Here is a 17,917-nt window from a genome sequence, read left to right on the forward strand (position 1 = left end):
GGTTCTTGCCAACCCTGCTGACTTTTGTATGTAGGAGGTTAAAAAAAATCTTATTATATACATTGGTTAATCCTTCGGAATTCATAATGTAAATATGTTGAGAAGTAAAACTGTTTGAAATATCTTTTCGAAATTCATGGTTTATTTTCGAGGTTTTATATTATTATCGACATCAACAACTAATTAAATGACTTTTTGTGTCAGGGACGTACGGAAGGGGGGGACACGGGGGTCCGGACCCCCCCCCCCGAAATTTCGACTTTTTAAAAATTTAGCCTAATTTTAGGGGCAATTTTAGCAATTTTAATATAAAATAGCTTCATATTTAGTTTGAACCCCCCCCGAAATAAATTCCTGGGTACGCTACTGTTTTGTGTTATTGAGAAGCGAAACAAAATCTCGTTTATCAATTTAAAGCAGAATTTTGAAAAAAGACCAAAATTTCCCAAGCAAAAAAGCGAAGCAGAAAAAACCGAGTTTTTTCCAAAAAAGCCGGGTTTTTTTCGAGCCCTTGCATCTCTATCCAAATTTCCAAGTTTCAGAATCCTGCGGTACATCCGCAACAATTTTTGTAGAGTTAGTTGGTGAGTACTTCAAATTATATGCCTAAAGCCAAACTCCTTCCATATAAACTGTTGTGTGAGTACATTAGGAATTTGAAACATGTATTTTTGGATAGTTCACGTATTAGTTCCTCAGTGAAGTCTTGACCCGACTACGGTAAATTCCGTCTTCTGGAGCTATGAACCTATAAAGTTCATATTTTCATATTTTTGGCAGCCTATAACTCCGAAAGGAAGCATTTGTGCACCCAGGTTGATCTATACTTTTTGTCTTATCTTGGTGTCAGGAATCACCTTCCAAACGCTGTCGGTGTTGTTTTGAAACACCCTGTATAAGATAGAGCTGAATAAAATGGCTTGGTTGACTATACATTCGCATGTATAGTTTTCGAGAAAATTGAGAAAATGTCGGTAAAATGTATGTTATTCGTTGACAATATAGTGTAAATATAAACTGTATTTCACATTACTAGCTTTACTTCTGCTGGTAACATTGATTTCATTTTCTCCATGTTCTACCAAAATCAACAGAATACATAATTTCTATAATATATCTCTTCTAAGACTATCGTTTATTTTGGAGTTGATAGGTCAGGGTCAAGGCTAAAGTCCTTTTTTTTTCTGCTCTTTCATATGCCACTTTTTCACATCCTGGTCACACACTGGCAATCATGTTGTGGCTTAGTTTCGCATCACTAAGTGCAGGTAACATTTCAACTCGTTATTCGCAGTGAGTTGAGTAAGTAGGGTTCTCTGTAAAGAAAATAGGTTCCTCACAATGTAAAAATTGTTTTTTATGGAAGAATATCCACTGTCCTGTGCGAATATCTGTGTCACTTTAATGTAAATATAGGCCCAGTGATCTATGACAAGTCCCAGTATAGTTTATAACTGACTTCAAAAAATCGATATATATATATATATATATATATATATATATATATATATATATATATATATATATATATATATATATATATATATGGAATGGTTTTTATCATTTCACTTTGACGGCACAACGTAGAGAAGGGGATGAGAGGGAGAGATTTATAAAAATAAATAAAACTTAATAACTCTTGAACCATGAGAAAAATCTCGATCAAATTTGCTACATAGATGAAGTTTGGGCCTGGGATGGCTTTTATCATTTTACGGTGCAACTTAGGAAAAGGGGAGGGGGGCAGATATTTAAAAATGATCGATATTAATGTCGAATCCATAGTGTTCGGGGTCGCTGAGACGAATAGTAACACTTCTGATGCCGTTTAAATCCAAATTCAGTTCTTTATGTCCAAAATGAAACGTTTTCTCCCCGTGCGAAGAGCGGTATTCTGCTAGTGTATACATGTGAGTGTTTGTTTGTTGTGTCTATATTCACGCATAACTTCGACATCGGTGCACCGATTTTTTTTATTTATTTATTTATTTTTGTTTGAAAAAGCATTATTTCTTTGTAGTCTCATGTAAATTTCATAAAGATCTAACGATAGTCTTCGGAGCTACAGGATGTCCATAATGTCGCGCAACCCGAAGTATGAAGCGTCAGAGTTTTTGAGTCATAAATGCCAATGAAATAAAACTCACAACCAGGGAAGACCTGTCCTAGTGTAGAAATTTTTGATATAAACCGTGGAGTGCCAGTTTGACGTTCGTTCTCACGAATACCAGAAACTTACAAAGCCTCATAAAATTAATTAGCATCGGAACTAATTTTATATTAGGTATTAATTTATTTGGCTTAGCACAGACTTTAAAAAAAAAAAAAAAATAAGTAAGTTACGATTTTTCTTTTTTTGCTTTTAAGCGCTTTATTGCTATTATTTTCTGGTTTTAAGAACTTTTATTTTTTCTACATTTTAGCGCTTTGCCGTAGTTAGTTAATATTGATTTTTTTAAAAAACATTTTCTGTACTTCAATATTAAACTATACTGTTCAATAAAATTTCGAATTTTGACATTAAAATGGGCAACCAAAAGTTTCTCGCGATAATAATGATAATAATAACCACAGTTCTTTCGTCCAGTGAGTTGAGAAACTTCCTTCTTTTCAATTCTCACCTAGAATGCCAGACGTCCTTTATACATAGAAATGAATTGAGATATTTCAATTTAACATCCCATGATTATGCTCTTTCGGCTAAGAAAGACGGATGATTAAGAAAAGTGAATGATGGAAGAATTAGTGGAATGAGAATATGGGGGGAAACGGGAGTACCCCGAGAAATCCCACTATCACGATGTTGTCCGCCACAAACTTATTTGGCCGGGATCAAACCAGGGACCCCACACACCAGAAATAAGCGCTCTACCACTGAGCCACCGTGCATTTTTTCTTTTACTGTATATGTAAGATTCTCATTTTTCGATTTTTCCTACGGTGTTAATTTTTTTTAATAATATCGTCATAATTTGTTGCGAATTTCGTGAATTCAATCTTTCCAATTTTCCGTTTATTTCAATTAGTTAAGTCAGGTTTTGATTTGACTAGCTTGTATGTACTGTAGGTAGGTGTAGTGATACTAATGATCAATTTTGTTACTCATTCAAATACATATATTTCGGAAAGTTTTTTTTTAATTATGTGAATTTATATCATCTTAGTATTTTCATATTCTAAATATTCGATTTCTTTAATTGGAATAAATATTTTCAAAATTATTTAACCAAAAAATTCGATGATTATTGCAAACAGGCAGATTATATTCATAGTCTTGTGCAGCCCTGCAACCAGCCACAGAGGTTTAGGGGGGCCATGGATATGTTCGAGGGGGTGCAAGTCATTAAACATTCTCTTATCAATAGCTACATTGTGTTTTTTGTGTTAATAATAGCATTTTGTGTTAAGGTTTGGAGAGACCACGAAAAGTTGGGGGACAGGCCCCCCTAGCTTCCCTGTGGTTGCGGGCCTGGTCTTGTGTATGTTTACATTTCTATATGTTCTAATGTAAACATTGCCATGAAAAGAAAAAGACGTGTGAACTCTTGATTTGGAAAACGTCTGAGGCTGAGATTAATTAGTTGATAATGATTGCAGATAGAAGATAGTTATGTTTAAGGTTCGTTTTATAAATATTTAGCAGTTTTGCTAATTTCATCAGAAGTAGGGCATGTTTGGCAACTGAAATATAATTAATAAAGCTCATAAAGAAGTATTGAACGGAATTTGCTGAAGAAAAGCTATTAAATAAAAGAAATTTAAAAAAAAATCTTAAATAAAAGAATACCTCTTATTTCATCAGGGACATAACTTGTTTAATCTACTTGTTGATTAATAAATCTTGAACATTATTCTAAACTGAACCTTTATTTTGGTTTAGTGGATTCTTAAGTTAGAAAGTAAATATAACGTTTTGGCAGTTTCAATATTACAGTTCAAATTACTTTTACTGGTAGAAGGAGTTAACATTTTGAAAGCATGGCAAAAGTAATTAACGCAAAGATATCTATATTTCATTTTTTTTTAAATGTCTCACGTTATGATGTTAAGGGACACGATGATGATAATGAACGCAATATAGCAAAAAATAAGAAAATGGGAGGAAAGGGAAGAACCCTGAGAAAACTTAAGCACACAGTGTTTATTCACACCAAGCCTATTTGCCTCAAACTGGGATCGAACCAAGGATCCCATGCATAATAGATGAGTGCTGCAGCAAACACTGATATTTCACGTTCACTGTATGTTTGTATGTTCTGTCGTAACAAAAAATTTTATTATACTTACTCCATAAGATCGCCTTTTTATATATATAATACTAGCTGTTATGCCCCTACTTCGCACTGGTCAGATAAAATGTATCTATGTAAACAAATTGAACAACAAAAGAATAAACACTTATTTCACTAATGGATTTGACACTAATATCGGTCATTTTGGATTATTTTTACATGTCTCTGTCCCCGCCCCCAGTGACCCACGGCTCGCATACAATGGTGGCTGAAGTTGAAAGTCATCGCTAATGGAAGTGTCACCATTGATCTCAGCGACCGCAAAAACTATGGATTTGACACTAATATCGGCCATTTTGGATTACTTTTACATGTCTTAGTATCCCCCAGTGACCCCGGCCCGCAGCTGAATGGGGTGAATTTGAAAGATAATACGATCAGAGTTTCATCATTAATCTCAGCGACCACGAAAACTATGAATTTAATACTAATATCGGTCATTTTCTACTACTTCTACATGTCCTGGTAAACTCCCAGCCCATGAAACTCCCTGGTTCGAATTTTGAAAAACAAAAAAACGCTTCGTCTTGGTCTGAAGCCTAGACCAAGGTACCCGTGACCCAAATTTCGTAACTCTCGGTCCACTCGTCTGGTCCCCAGGCCGCACACAGACAGACAAACACATGAACAATCTCTTTATTTTATTTATATTAGATGTAAATTTTATCTCAAGTTTTTTCTTTCTTTTTTTTTTAATCAGTCTAGTGGGCATTATAAGATTGTAATGTTAATCTCTTCGTTCGTTACTCCACACGAAAGCTAATCTTTAAATTATGTTTGTTTCCAGTAGATAAAGGGAGAGAATATCTCGGCTTCGTTCTTTAATGAAGTTAATCCGTAATGGGTAACGGTGACTTTAACGGTGATCTATCCATATCCCATTCATTCATAAAATGTGTGTGTTTCGCGTAACACTAATATGTAAAACTCAAAACAGTTAAGAGTTACGGGTTGCATATATATTTAGGCGAAATCTTTATATATTCCTAATCCTGATTATAAACACAAGCCTATTCATTCATAAATTTACGTGCATGCGTATTTATGTATTGAGTTCAAGTCTGTAAAATAGGACTTCTGCGCCAATCGAACCTCTTTCCTCCTCACATTTCCGGATTTAGTGTTCATGATATATACATGTCTTGTTCTATTCACCAATACTTGATATATGTTCTGACCTAATTGCTTTTCCAATAAGCCTTTTATAAATTTGGACACTGCCGACTGATGATTTCTCACCCAAACTGTCTCTGCTATATATTCTGAACATTTATTCTTCTCATTATTCAGATTTTTAAATATCACACACCAAGTATGTGGTTTAAACGATAACAGTATTTCAGCCGGTAATTTAATCGCCAGTTTGGACTTTGTGTGCCAGAAAACACAATTTGGTTTAACCAACTCATAAACATACAGTACTTTTATTCACAAGACCGTTCGATTGAAGAAATTTTATTCTCCAAAGTTTCTTAACAGATTGCAATGCTCTCTCAGCTGCCCCATTACTTTGAGAATGATATGACGGCGCATAAATTAATTTCATACCATGTTGCATACAGTAAGCCTTTAACTTAGAAGAAGAAAATGACATATGTATTGGACCCACAAGATTGTAAAGAAGATATTTCAAATGTTATATATGAGGATTTTAGATTGTAATGAAAGTTTATGATAGCTTGTAGAACACCACTGATTTAACGAACATTGATCATGTAGTAAAATACAGATTTAGAATAAATAGACCAGATAACCTATTTATATTTTTATTGTAGCTACTGTACGATATCAAGTATAAGCCACTTATTTTTTATTTCTTTTATTTATTTTAGATTCAATATTTTCATTTGGAATTTTTGCGCTCAACGCACTCTAATACAGAAACGACGCACATTGGAATGCATTATGATTGTCGCTTAGAAAGAGCGATCACGTACTAGCAACAGAATGCACTCTCTACAGTTATGGATGGAATTTTAAAACATGAAGCACGTGCCCTGAGTTTAAGATTGGTAATTATAACGTTCATAATACCAGTATCTGTTCCGTATATCACGGAATCAATAACCTCTCTGACAAGATCTTTGCTTCGGTTTGTTTATTTAGTATTTGTATGCTTTGTTGCATGACATCAATTCAAAACATGCATCATCAATCATACATTTTTGTCGGGTTACTCACACCAACTCTGAAGATTTTTTAAAAAAATATATATATATCGTTTGTAATTATGCTAGTTAAAATGTAATTTTGGATTACGTTGGATCACTGGTAAAGCCTCAATTTCTGCTCAGCAAGGAGAGTGTGGTAGCTTATTGATACATTGAACGCGGGTTCAAAGAACCGAAATTCCACCTCAGACTATCTGAGTTTGTGATAGACAGGATAGTTTTCTCGTACTTCTGATATTTCCTCCTACTTCCTCATAGAAATTCTTCCATTAGCATTGGCTTGCATTTATTATTCATCCTCTTTGTCGTACAGGATATAAAAACTGGGCATTAAAGATTTATATATATTTAAAAAATCCCAATTAGCATCATATTCTGTACGAAGTCCGTGCAGCAAATCTGGAGGGACTTCAATTGCAGTTAAATGTTTCTTTACAGCATTGAGTTAACAGTTTTAGAGAAAGTAATGTACTTTGCAGAGATTTGATAAAGTGACTGCTTTATGTCTGTCAAAGATCCAGAACTGTACTTTGTAGAGACTTGATAAAGTGCTTGCCTGATGTCTGTCAAAGAGCCAGTAATGCACTTGATGAAATGAGATTTGATAAAGTGACTGCCTGATGTCTGTCACTTTCAAAGAGGGGGAAAAAGGAATTTCATGGATGTAATGTTTGAAGTCGTCAACCTAGTCTCCGGGGATAGTCAAACACTTTTTTCATCGTTCAGTCAATGCTTGGATTTCATGACTCAATCGCATGTTACATCGCCTAATCATCAGGCTGACAAAGTGATGAAATTTCGCATTGCAGAAAGTGAAAATCGGTGGGAGAGACATGAGAAGAATACGGTGGCTTAAGAAGTTTTTTTTTTTTTTTTTTTTTTTTTTTTTAAAGACTGCAAATCATGGAGAATCGGCACCGTCCCTGAGTGACATGTGGGCGTGCAACATGAAGACATCATGTCTCTTTACCATTGCTCCATGCCAGCAAATAAGTTTGCGGTGCATTTCATGGAGTTCAACAATGTAATGATCCCCAATGATGGTTTCCTTTCGACAGACAGAAAACATCATGTCTGTTGACTATTGCTCCATGCCAGCAGACAAGTTTGAAGTGCATTTTATGGGTTGAACGCTGTAATAATCCGTAGTGATGATTTCCCCTACATTGACAGAGGACATCATGTCTGTTGACCATTGGTTTATGTCTGCAGACAAGTTTTCAGTCTATTTCATGGCGTTCAATATTGTAATGATTCGCAGTAATGGTTTCTCCTCGGCGGACGGGGAACATAATGTCTGTTGACTATTGCTCTATGCCAACAGACAAGTTTGCTGTGCACTTCATGAGTAGTTTGAACACTGTAATGCTCCGAAGTGATGGTTTCCCTTCGAAGGACAGAGGACATCATGTCTGTTGACCATTGCTCTATACCAGCAAATAAGTTTGCGGTGCACTTCATGGGGTTCAACACTGTAATGATTCGCAGTGATGATTTTCCCTGGACGGAGAAAGAAATGATATATCACCCTCGCCACAGATCACAATACCAGCAATATCACCTTCTATGGATGAAGAGGTGGTTTTGGAAATCGTTCTGGACGATGATCATGAATCAGCCACTGCCCTGATCGTTTACTATTGTCGCAGGAAAGCCTTTTGGTTATTCCATACGTTCTGATTTGGCACCCATGAGTCCAATTTTTCTTTTCACTTAATTAATTATGCAGAGCCACAGAATGACAGTGATATAGTCTTCAAGTGTAGAAACACTTCTAGCATGGTTCACTTACATAGTGTTCCTGAGGAGCTTAGCAGAATCAGAACACGCTGTTAGTCAGTGGCTGCTGGATTTATTTTTCAATGTTGATTAAGAGAAAAACCGTCAGAAACCAATGGAGTATGGCACAGTGCGTTTATGCACCACTCGTGGCCCAAACGCATTATTGATGTTTTTCGTGGCTATATGTGGAGAATATCCTAATTTGAGCTCGTAAAGGATAATCACTCTTAATTGTGTATTCTCCATGTTGTATTTTCATACAATATTTTTTAAAAACAATATTCTGTCTCCCGACTTGGCTTATTTTCTCAACACGTACAGAGTTTGTGATATTGAACGCGTGACTTCCGTCCACCCATTAGTTGCGTCACAGAGGGTGGCTTTCCACTCGGCTTTCTATCAAGCGATGAAAACAAAAAATACGCACACTATTTACTTCACATCTGAGAAATTTTTAAAGTAAATTCTTTGAGAGTTTTAACAAAAATTCCTTTCAAAATCTAAAGAAAACAATGCGAAAACTGTGTAAAGTATTACAATGTTACTACTTATACTTCAATTATCAGAAGAGATTTAAAATCCATAGTTCCGAATATAATAGTAATAGTTTTGCCTTATGCGCCCGTTCCAGTTGTACTACTCGATATGGTGTCACAAGTATTAACCTGGAAACACTGATATGACAATGCTTCTTTCGTCAACTTTGGCAGGTTGCCTGAGCAAATTCGCTCAGCAGCTCTTATCGGACGAATACAATTCTGGGGGCGCTTGTTCTACAGCATCAATTTTTAAGTTTGCATAATAATAATAATAATAATAATAATAATAATAATAATAATAATAATAATAATAATAATAATAATAATAATAATAATAATAAACATTTTCTTGAATTTCCTGAAAACTACACTTAAACTTTTGTACTGAGACTTATATTATTTTGTAATTCTCCACGACAGTAGAGCAAATACAGGATGGCCCAAAAGTAGGTATACAGTCCCGTATTGATCAACTCATTACTTTTTATATCATTTCTTATTGTTATCCATCAGGTAGACTTAGTTTCTTTATTATTTGTTCTTAAGGTTTTTCACTTATATCTTAAGCTCGGAACAGCCGAAGCAAATAAACCTATAAGCTAGAATGTTATACTTAATCAGTGCAGAATTGTATACCTACTTTTGGGCCACCCTGTATTTTCGTTAAGGAAGGAAGATGGAAGCTCCCAAGATTCTATCATTACGGATGTTTGCATACATATTTTGATGCGGTAATTTTTTTTTTTTTTTTTTTTTTTTTTTTTTTTTGGCGTAATACCTTGCCCAAGAATAGGGGTTAACACCCAGATATCTCTTGCGTACACCACTGCTGAATTTCTTTTCAAATTTTCTTATGTAAACATCAGACGAGCTGTCATTTATTTGAAAAGAAAACCCACGCTCAGCATATTCTTGTTAAGTAATTCAACATTTAGATCACGTTCTTCCGACTTCTGACACTCGTGGAATTTATAAACAGCTAATTCCTTCATTGGATTCCTAATGTTTATGTAACACGGTTGATTTTACTGTGAAGTACAGTTGCATATCAAGTAGGATAAATAATAAAACCTACTACCAAAGAAGGCAATATTTGAAGAGTACATATCTAACAGAAGTGGCAAATAGGAAAAATAAATTATATCATAAGTTCTGAATATTGTTGGAAGTATAAAATTGTTTTGAGTTCTTGTGGATACTGATAAATACAGAATTTTGCGCTTATAATTTTAATAAAGAATTATTGTATACAGAACGTTCCTAAAGATACAAATTAAAGTCGTAAGAAAATATCCTAATAATAAACATTGATTGTAATAGATGTCGCTACCTACCAAGGATGTTATGAAATAGAGGATCTGCCCATGCAACAAAATTGTGAAGCCATACGTCACAGCTTCGCCACACCTACTCTGCCCACTTCGCGCCACTAAGATTGCAATGTTTCGAGCCAACAATCATGGTGGAAACGAGAGTAGCCAATCAGAGGTGCAGGCTCAGACGATGCTCGGTTGTTTTTTTGGCTTCATTGAGTTCATATGTTGAAGATACGTATGGGCAGATCCTCTATTTTATAACATCCTTGCTACCTACGCTGTTGTTTGCCTACTTTGAAGTTAATACATTTAGCTACGTGCGCTATCGGGCGTTAAACCAGTGGTTCTCAACATTTTTTGACTGGTGACAGACTTTACTGAACATCCCGAACATTGCGATACACTTTTATGATATTATTATTATTAATAATAATAATAGTAATAGTAATAATAATAGTGTAACCCTATAAGTTTTTATAATGTTATGACTGAATGTAGTACTGGGTATTATTCCTGCCGCTGGAGACGTTGACTGGTATAGTCTGTCTCAAAGTTGATTTTAACTAATTATTATTAAATTCTTCATGATATTAAAATTCTAAAATATTTCGCTTGCACACCCTATGGGGCTGCGTGACACACCAATGTGTCACAACATAACGATTGAGAACCGCAGCAGCGTTAAACTATGCAGGCAATTTGACAATTCAAAAGTATTGTGGCAATTGACTTGCAACATAAAAGCCAAAATAGAACATGATCCGTAATCATGCTTAGAATTCAGCATTAACACTTGTGTTTAAGCGTATGTTTAACCGCATAATATAAATGGCGTGACAAACATCTTGGCATTTGAAGGCGGTGCTCCAAGATCCCTTTAAATGCTGCTGAGAGGCTAACGGTATTGCCACGTTTATTTTGTACACATCCACGTCTATCACTTGTCTCCTTTTCGCGCTGTAGTTTGTCTGCTTAGCTATAGCCATACCCCTTTACCACTTGGCAACGTCCACCAGGTCTTGCATTTTATTCGTTTAGCTGAAATGCCAAGAGGTTTGTCACAGGCCTTAGTTACTACAACCACTCTAATTTCATTCATGGATGCAAGACAGAAAAATAATATTTAATATATTCTTTGATAATCACACTTATTTTGATGTGTCGCTCTTTTATGATGCAACGGGCTGAAAATTCGGGAGGAACAATTAGTGATGTTCGAAATTGTTGTTACAACGTTTGAAGACTATTGAGATCATTGTGCTCAAGAAAATAAATCAAAAAGCATATGTGATGGGATATCAAAATCGGTTTCGTTACTAAGATTTGACCTTTGAAATACATAGCATTACCCGGGTATAACGAAAAACTCTAAACATGAGGTATATAACAATTGGTCTCACTAAGCTAAACAAACTTGTATGGGTAAGTGTAAACCCTCATGCGTCGTTTTCGAAAAATTAAGAACGACTATTTTTTCTCAAACCTAAGAATTGATGCTGTATAATAACCACGCCATTTACTAAGACGAAACTACATTTAAGACCACTATAATCAAGCTTTTCATCGTGACATTATCAACAAGACAGTACACTGTGTGGTTAATAAGATATAGCCCAAAATTATGAATAACTCTTAAACTTTACTCCTTGTGTTTATAAGAACTATAAAACTGTCCAATGATAAGACATATCGATTGATACAATCGATAGATCACATCGAGCTCAACAACATAACACACTTGTGGATAAATATCTATGCGTAGCTTTCGAGGAAATCGAATTTTTATAGCACTAAAACTTGTATTCTTTGTAGATCGTTTATATCCTGCTGGAATAACAAATTGTTTATTCCAATAATAATACTAGACATCTTTTTATTCTGCTGAAATAAATTCTTTAATCCAATAATAATAGATCGTTCTTTATCTTGATGGAACAAATTATTTATTCCAATAATAATAGATAGATTTTTATCCTGCTGAAATATTTTTTATCCTACTGAAATAGATTGTTTATTCTTATGATAATAGACAGTTTTTTCTATCCTGCTGGAAGAAATTGTTCATTCCAATAATAATAGGCATTTTTTTTATCTTGCTGAAACAAATTGTTTATTTCAATAATAACAGATACTATTTTAAATCCTCCTGGAACGATTTGATTATTCTAATAATAATAAATAGTTTTTTTTATCATGCTGGAACAATTTTTTCAATAATAATATTTTTTCCTGATGAAATAAGTTGTTTATTCCAAAAATTATATATATATTTGAAATTGACCTTAAAACTTTTGTTTTCTAAAGTGTTTATTTCGTAAAACATTGACATTTTTTAAATATCCATTGGATTTTAATTAACGTTTGTCACTCATATTCAAAAAGTTTTGTTTCAGTTAGTTGCAGTCAATTGATCATTTATGTTCGTTGATCAGTCCATTGTACGACATTGTACGTACTGAAACCGTCAATTCACTCCCGAGTTGAAACTAGGAAGCACTCTTAAACAATAAAAGTTCGCAAGTGTAGACTACATGAGAATAATAGATAAAAACCCTGTTTAAAATCTTTGTACGCCTTCTAATCCATTTTTAGTTATTCACGTGATCACATTCTTTGTGGTCAATAACCCAAAACTATCTGTTTGGCCACCTACCAACCCCCACCTTTCGTTAACCAGCTACAGCTGTTTTCATTAGCTTGTTACGAATGTAGTTTTTCCACCCCAATAGTCAGGAAGCAAGAAAAGAGATTATTCAACTTCGTCTTTTTCACATCCGTAAACAGTATTCATTTTAAGATTTCCTTATGTAGAAGAAAAAGAATAAAAAGACCCATAAGTGACCTAAAATTAACCTTAAAATATTAAAAAATGACCTGAAACTTCAAAACGGCAAAAAGTGACCAAAAGTTGACCCTAAAAAAATATATTTTTAGAACCTAGAATTGATAGATAACGTTTTTATTAGAATTTGCCTTGTCTTATGCGTAACAGAGAAAAGTTGACTTGTCAACAAAATCCGGGCCCTGTTTATTAGGGTCTACATATAAAGGAGATGTAGAAACTTAATTCTTTGAGCTATATAATTAATTGTAAAAGTAGGCAATGACAAAGGGGTTACGTGTAGAGATGGCCAGAACCGGTTCCTGGTGGAACCGGTTTTCGGGTCTGAACGGATCCGGTTCTTGAAGATCCGGTTCCGGAACCGGTTTTTAGGATCCAGGTCTGGAACCGGTTCTTCGGATCCAGGTCAAGAACCGGTTCTTCGGATCCAGGTCTAGAACCGGTTCTTCGGATCCAGGTCTAGAACCGGTTCTTCGGATCCAGGTCTAGAACCGGTTCTTCGGGTCCAGGTCTAGAACCGGTTCTTCGGATCCAGGTCTGGAACCGGTTCTTCGGATCCAGGTCTGGAACCGAAACTTTGTTACCATTCCTACGCTAAACGCGAGCTGCTGGCAAGCTGTGAACAGTATGCTAGATGAAATGGTGGAAGCGACAAGGCAGGCGCCCAGGCGGCGGGAGCGGCAGCTTGTCTCATTTGGCTAAATAAAGTGGGTAACTGGCAAACTCATTGGCTAAACAGGCAAACTGGCAAACTCATTTGGCTAAACATCCACTGGTGGACCAAAATTTGGGGGGGGGGGGACACAAGCGGGTCTGGGCGGGGAAGGCACAAGTGCATGGTCCTCTTTGCATTATTTTTGAAGGTGAACTTTGTGCTTCCTTTACGGGTCTTTGGGGGCTTTCAGATCCAAGTCTGGAACCGGGTTTTCAGATCCAGATCTGGAACCGGTTCTTAAGATCCGGTTCTGGAACCGGATTTTCAGATCCAGGTCTGGAACCGGTTCCTAAGATCCGGTTCTGGAACCGGGTTTTCGGATCCAGGTCCGGAACCGGTTCCAGAACCGGTTCTGAAAACCGGATCTCCGAGAACCGGTTCCTCGCGGAACCGGTTCCGCCGGAACCGGAACTTTGTGGCCATCCCTAGTTACGTGAGAACCGTGATGCATGGAATATTATCTTTGTGTAAGCGACCTACCACTCATGTAGAACATCTATGACGAAGATGAGTTGTTATTTCTCCAATGATTTCAAAATTATATTTCTGTCTCTATTTACGTAACATACATTCCTGCAGATTAAGATTCTATCATATTGTTCTAGTATCATCATGTTGTGCTGGTAAGAATTAACTGAAACTGACAAATTTATTTATAGTACCGATCAGTAAAGAATTTCGAACAATCAAATATTATAATGTGTGTTCTATTCTAAGATCTTGAAAACTCTATATATTGTCTATGAATTAGCAATTTTCATCCCCTCCCTCTTTTCGCTTCCACCGCAACTGAAATTCACGTTTACTCTTACTATAGGATCTTTCTCAGACAATCTCTCAATTAGTTTCTTTTACGCTTTTTAATTACATTCAATATTGTTATTTCTCTTCTATAATTTGGTTCATTCCCAGCATATTTCCTAATTGGTTTCTCTAATATCGTCAATCATTTTTGTTTTTAATATTGTATTAATTTTCTGTTCAGATTACGCAACAAGATTTAGGAGTAAGGATTTAGATTTCTGAGCTTTCGGCATCTATGGCCATGTTAGCCCGTCACATATGAGGGATGACGTCCTTCGGCGATCACACTACCCGGGGAAAGGGAAGAAAGAAAGGATTAGGAAAGGAAGAAAGCCGCCTGGGGCCTATATATTAGGTACCATGCCGGTATTTGCCTGGTGGGAATGAGGAAAACCCAGGAAAATCTCATTCAGGATGTCTGGCCTGAAAAAGCTTCCAACATTTTTTTCGACCGAGTGCCCCCACCAGGAATCGAACCCGGGACCGCTCGCACCGAAGGCGAGAGCGTTAGCGATTACGCAACAAGAGCCAATCTTATACACCTAGACTTTCTATCAAAATACCGTCTTTCCAACATAGATCCTACTTCATATTTCTTCTCGTCAAGGGCGGATCCAGGGAGGGGGCGATCGACCCCCGCCAAGAAGAGGAAACTTTCTTATTTTAAATATATAAAACCCATCCCAGAGTTTGGAGCTCTTAAAAGTAGCTCTAAGTAACAGTACTGCTCCTCTCCCAGAAGTCCGTCCTGGATCTGCCCCTGTGTCTCGTTATACGCGTACTGTATAAAATAACGTTGGTGATAAGCAGAATGCCCGTGGAACTTGCATTGGGGTATCTGTAAACATTGATACAAAGTTTAAACCTTACTTATATAGAAAAACAGAAATATAATATATAAAGGCAATATTTACATTTTAGTTTTCCAATATTCAGAGTGAAGTAACTTCCAGCCATGTTCTTGCAGAGGAAAAGAAAAAAAAAGGAGCTTGAAATTCAACTTTTCTTCTTTGTACACCAAAACGTCATTGAAAAAAAAATCACTTAACAAAGATTTAAAAGAAGAAGAAGACACACGCACACAAAACTAAAAATAATCATCGACGAATACACAGTTGCACAAACACAAAGACAACAGTTGCACGTGGAGCATTTTCATACACACTTCAACCAAAATACTTTGAAAAAAAGCACCTGAAACCATTGCGCAGAGGAATTACCACTTTATTCACACTGACACATTCACTCATACTAAGTGATACACCCGTCCCATGTTCTGCATGCAATACGAATAGTAAGAAGAGGAGGGGAAAATAACCTGTAAAAACTTGCTCAACGCATCAGTGCACACCTGACTTTTACTCCTTTCTTCTCCCCCAGTCCCCCTAGCACACCCACCCACCGCGCTTCAGAACAAGGGGGGAGATGAAGTTGCATTGCTTATAGCGGAAATGACGACGCAGACAATTGGAAAAGATCACCAGTTTTTTATTAGTTTGTTCCTCATATACTTACTGTGCGCCTGTTAATTTCTTTTGATATTATTTAACTTGAATCCGGCTAAACCATTTTACTGTCTTCTTTGTTCATCTTTAAATCAAATTACCATTTTTGGTAATTATTCCTTCTCTTTCAACCATACTGTATGATTCCCACACAATATTAAATGATAACACAAGTTTCCCACTAAGTTAATGTACTTCATGAGGCAGACAATAGAGGAATATTCACACGAACAAAATTACTCATGCACTTAACAACATTGTTTCATGTACAGTGTGCACGTATGTGTTGCTTTATGTATTGGAATGGTTGATTAAAGCGAATACTTTTGATTTTATATAATTATAGTTGCAGAAGTAAAAGGTTGATATTATTATATTTTTCTTTTCAACTATATTACCAAAATTAGTTAGGCCTATCTCAGGTCTGTAGGAACGGGGAGCCAGGATTGGGGCTCATCTCCTTAAACTTTCAGTGTTTCAATTATTTATATTCAAAAAAGGAAGAATCAAGAATGTAAGGTGAACTCAAGTTCCTTCCAAATTATGTTGAGTCTCCAATATTCCCAGCTATAATTTCAGAAGTTCTTCCACGAGGGTGATTTCAATATACGGGTGGTATAAAGTACTGTAAAATTACTGATAATCCACATTGAACATGATAGAAGAAATGCCCTTCCCCTCCAAGGGGATTCCATAGCTCCGGGAAAGAGGAAATTTACCTCACACCATCCTTGTGTATTACTGTTTTGTCTATCAGCATACAAGTTATAATAGCTTGTTGAGTTACGATACGCAAATTTTGCGAATGAGGTCCCTGTTGTGGTTATGAACAAATGCCAGTAGACAGTAAGCGCTGAATAAGCTACTGAAGTAGTCTATGAATTCTATAAATTCTTACTAAAGATAAGTTACGAAAATAATTTTGTATATCAGTACCTTTTTCACTGGATCATTGGACAGTGGTCGAAGTGAAAACAAGTGAATTTCGTTTCGTAGTGCGAAACTATGGTAGACTTTCAAACTATGCAAATTTAATACTCAAACTTGAAGTAGTATAGAGGGCACTATGGCTCAGTGGTAGAGTGCTTACCTTTGGTGTGTGGAGTCCTGGTTCGATCCCCGGCTAAGTAAGTTTGTGGTGCACAACATGGTATCCGTGGGTTTTCTCGGGATACTCACATTTCTCCCTACATTACACTAATTCTTCCATCATCATTCACGTGCCTTAATTATCGACTCCCTTAGATTAACAGATTAACAAGCCTGACGAAATTTTCTGCAACAAAGAAGTTTGAAACATCAACCTACCACCTCTACCACAGAAGAGCATTTGGGAGTTATCATCTCGCTTCAGATTCGCACTAATGATCTTGAACCTCGACTAATCAAGAATTTTAAAGATACTAATTGGGAACTCGACATATTCAATATCATTTCACTGGATTGAAAATCAACCAATCGCCGGCATCCATCAAAGAAAGCATTAACCTGGTTACTAAGACCATACATAAGACTAACAAACTCTTTATCCCAAACACGGTTATATACACATCCCAACATTGAAAGACTTTCCAGGAACATCTTCACTAGAATCAACCATAAGAGATGACTTCAACGTTTACATCATGAAACCAGGTCACCATTTCTGAAGACTACAATCAACAATCTTCGAAAGGAAATCAAATTTGACATAATTAAATTGAAGAAAGAGAAATTTTAAACCTTCTGTCAACAATTAAATACTCTTCACTGTAAGAACTATAGCAAATTCTGGAGCACCATTCATTACCTCTAAAACAACTTACCTCCTCTTACAACATTCTTGGCAATTTTGATAGTTCATATTTCTACCTATATATCAAGCAGGATAAATTCGACTACCTAGCGCACTAGCTGAAGCACATATATGTATGTGAATATTGCATAATCTAAAATATTTTTCATGATTTCA

The 17,917-nt window shown here is 35.9% G+C and overlaps 1 protein-coding gene across 1 annotated transcript in view; it reads right to left on the minus strand.

Moving 5' to 3' along the window:
- Dys (Dystrophin) overlaps window positions 1-15,433 on the minus strand; it is a 1,830,839-nt gene extending 1,815,406 nt beyond the window's left edge. The window contains exon 1 of the mRNA XM_081729421.1: window positions 15,376-15,433. Coding sequence (XP_081585547.1) covers window positions 15,376-15,418 — 43 coding nt within the window. The 5' untranslated portion in view covers window positions 15,419-15,433. The remainder of the gene's footprint in view (window positions 1-15,375) is intronic.
- Window positions 15,434-17,917: the final 2,484 nt, after the last annotated feature.

The sequence above is a fragment of the Thermobia domestica genome, chromosome 1, assembly GCF_964235325.1.
Source record: "Thermobia domestica chromosome 1, izTheDome1.hap1.1, whole genome shotgun sequence".
Taxonomy (NCBI): domain Eukaryota; kingdom Metazoa; phylum Arthropoda; class Insecta; order Zygentoma; family Lepismatidae; genus Thermobia; species Thermobia domestica.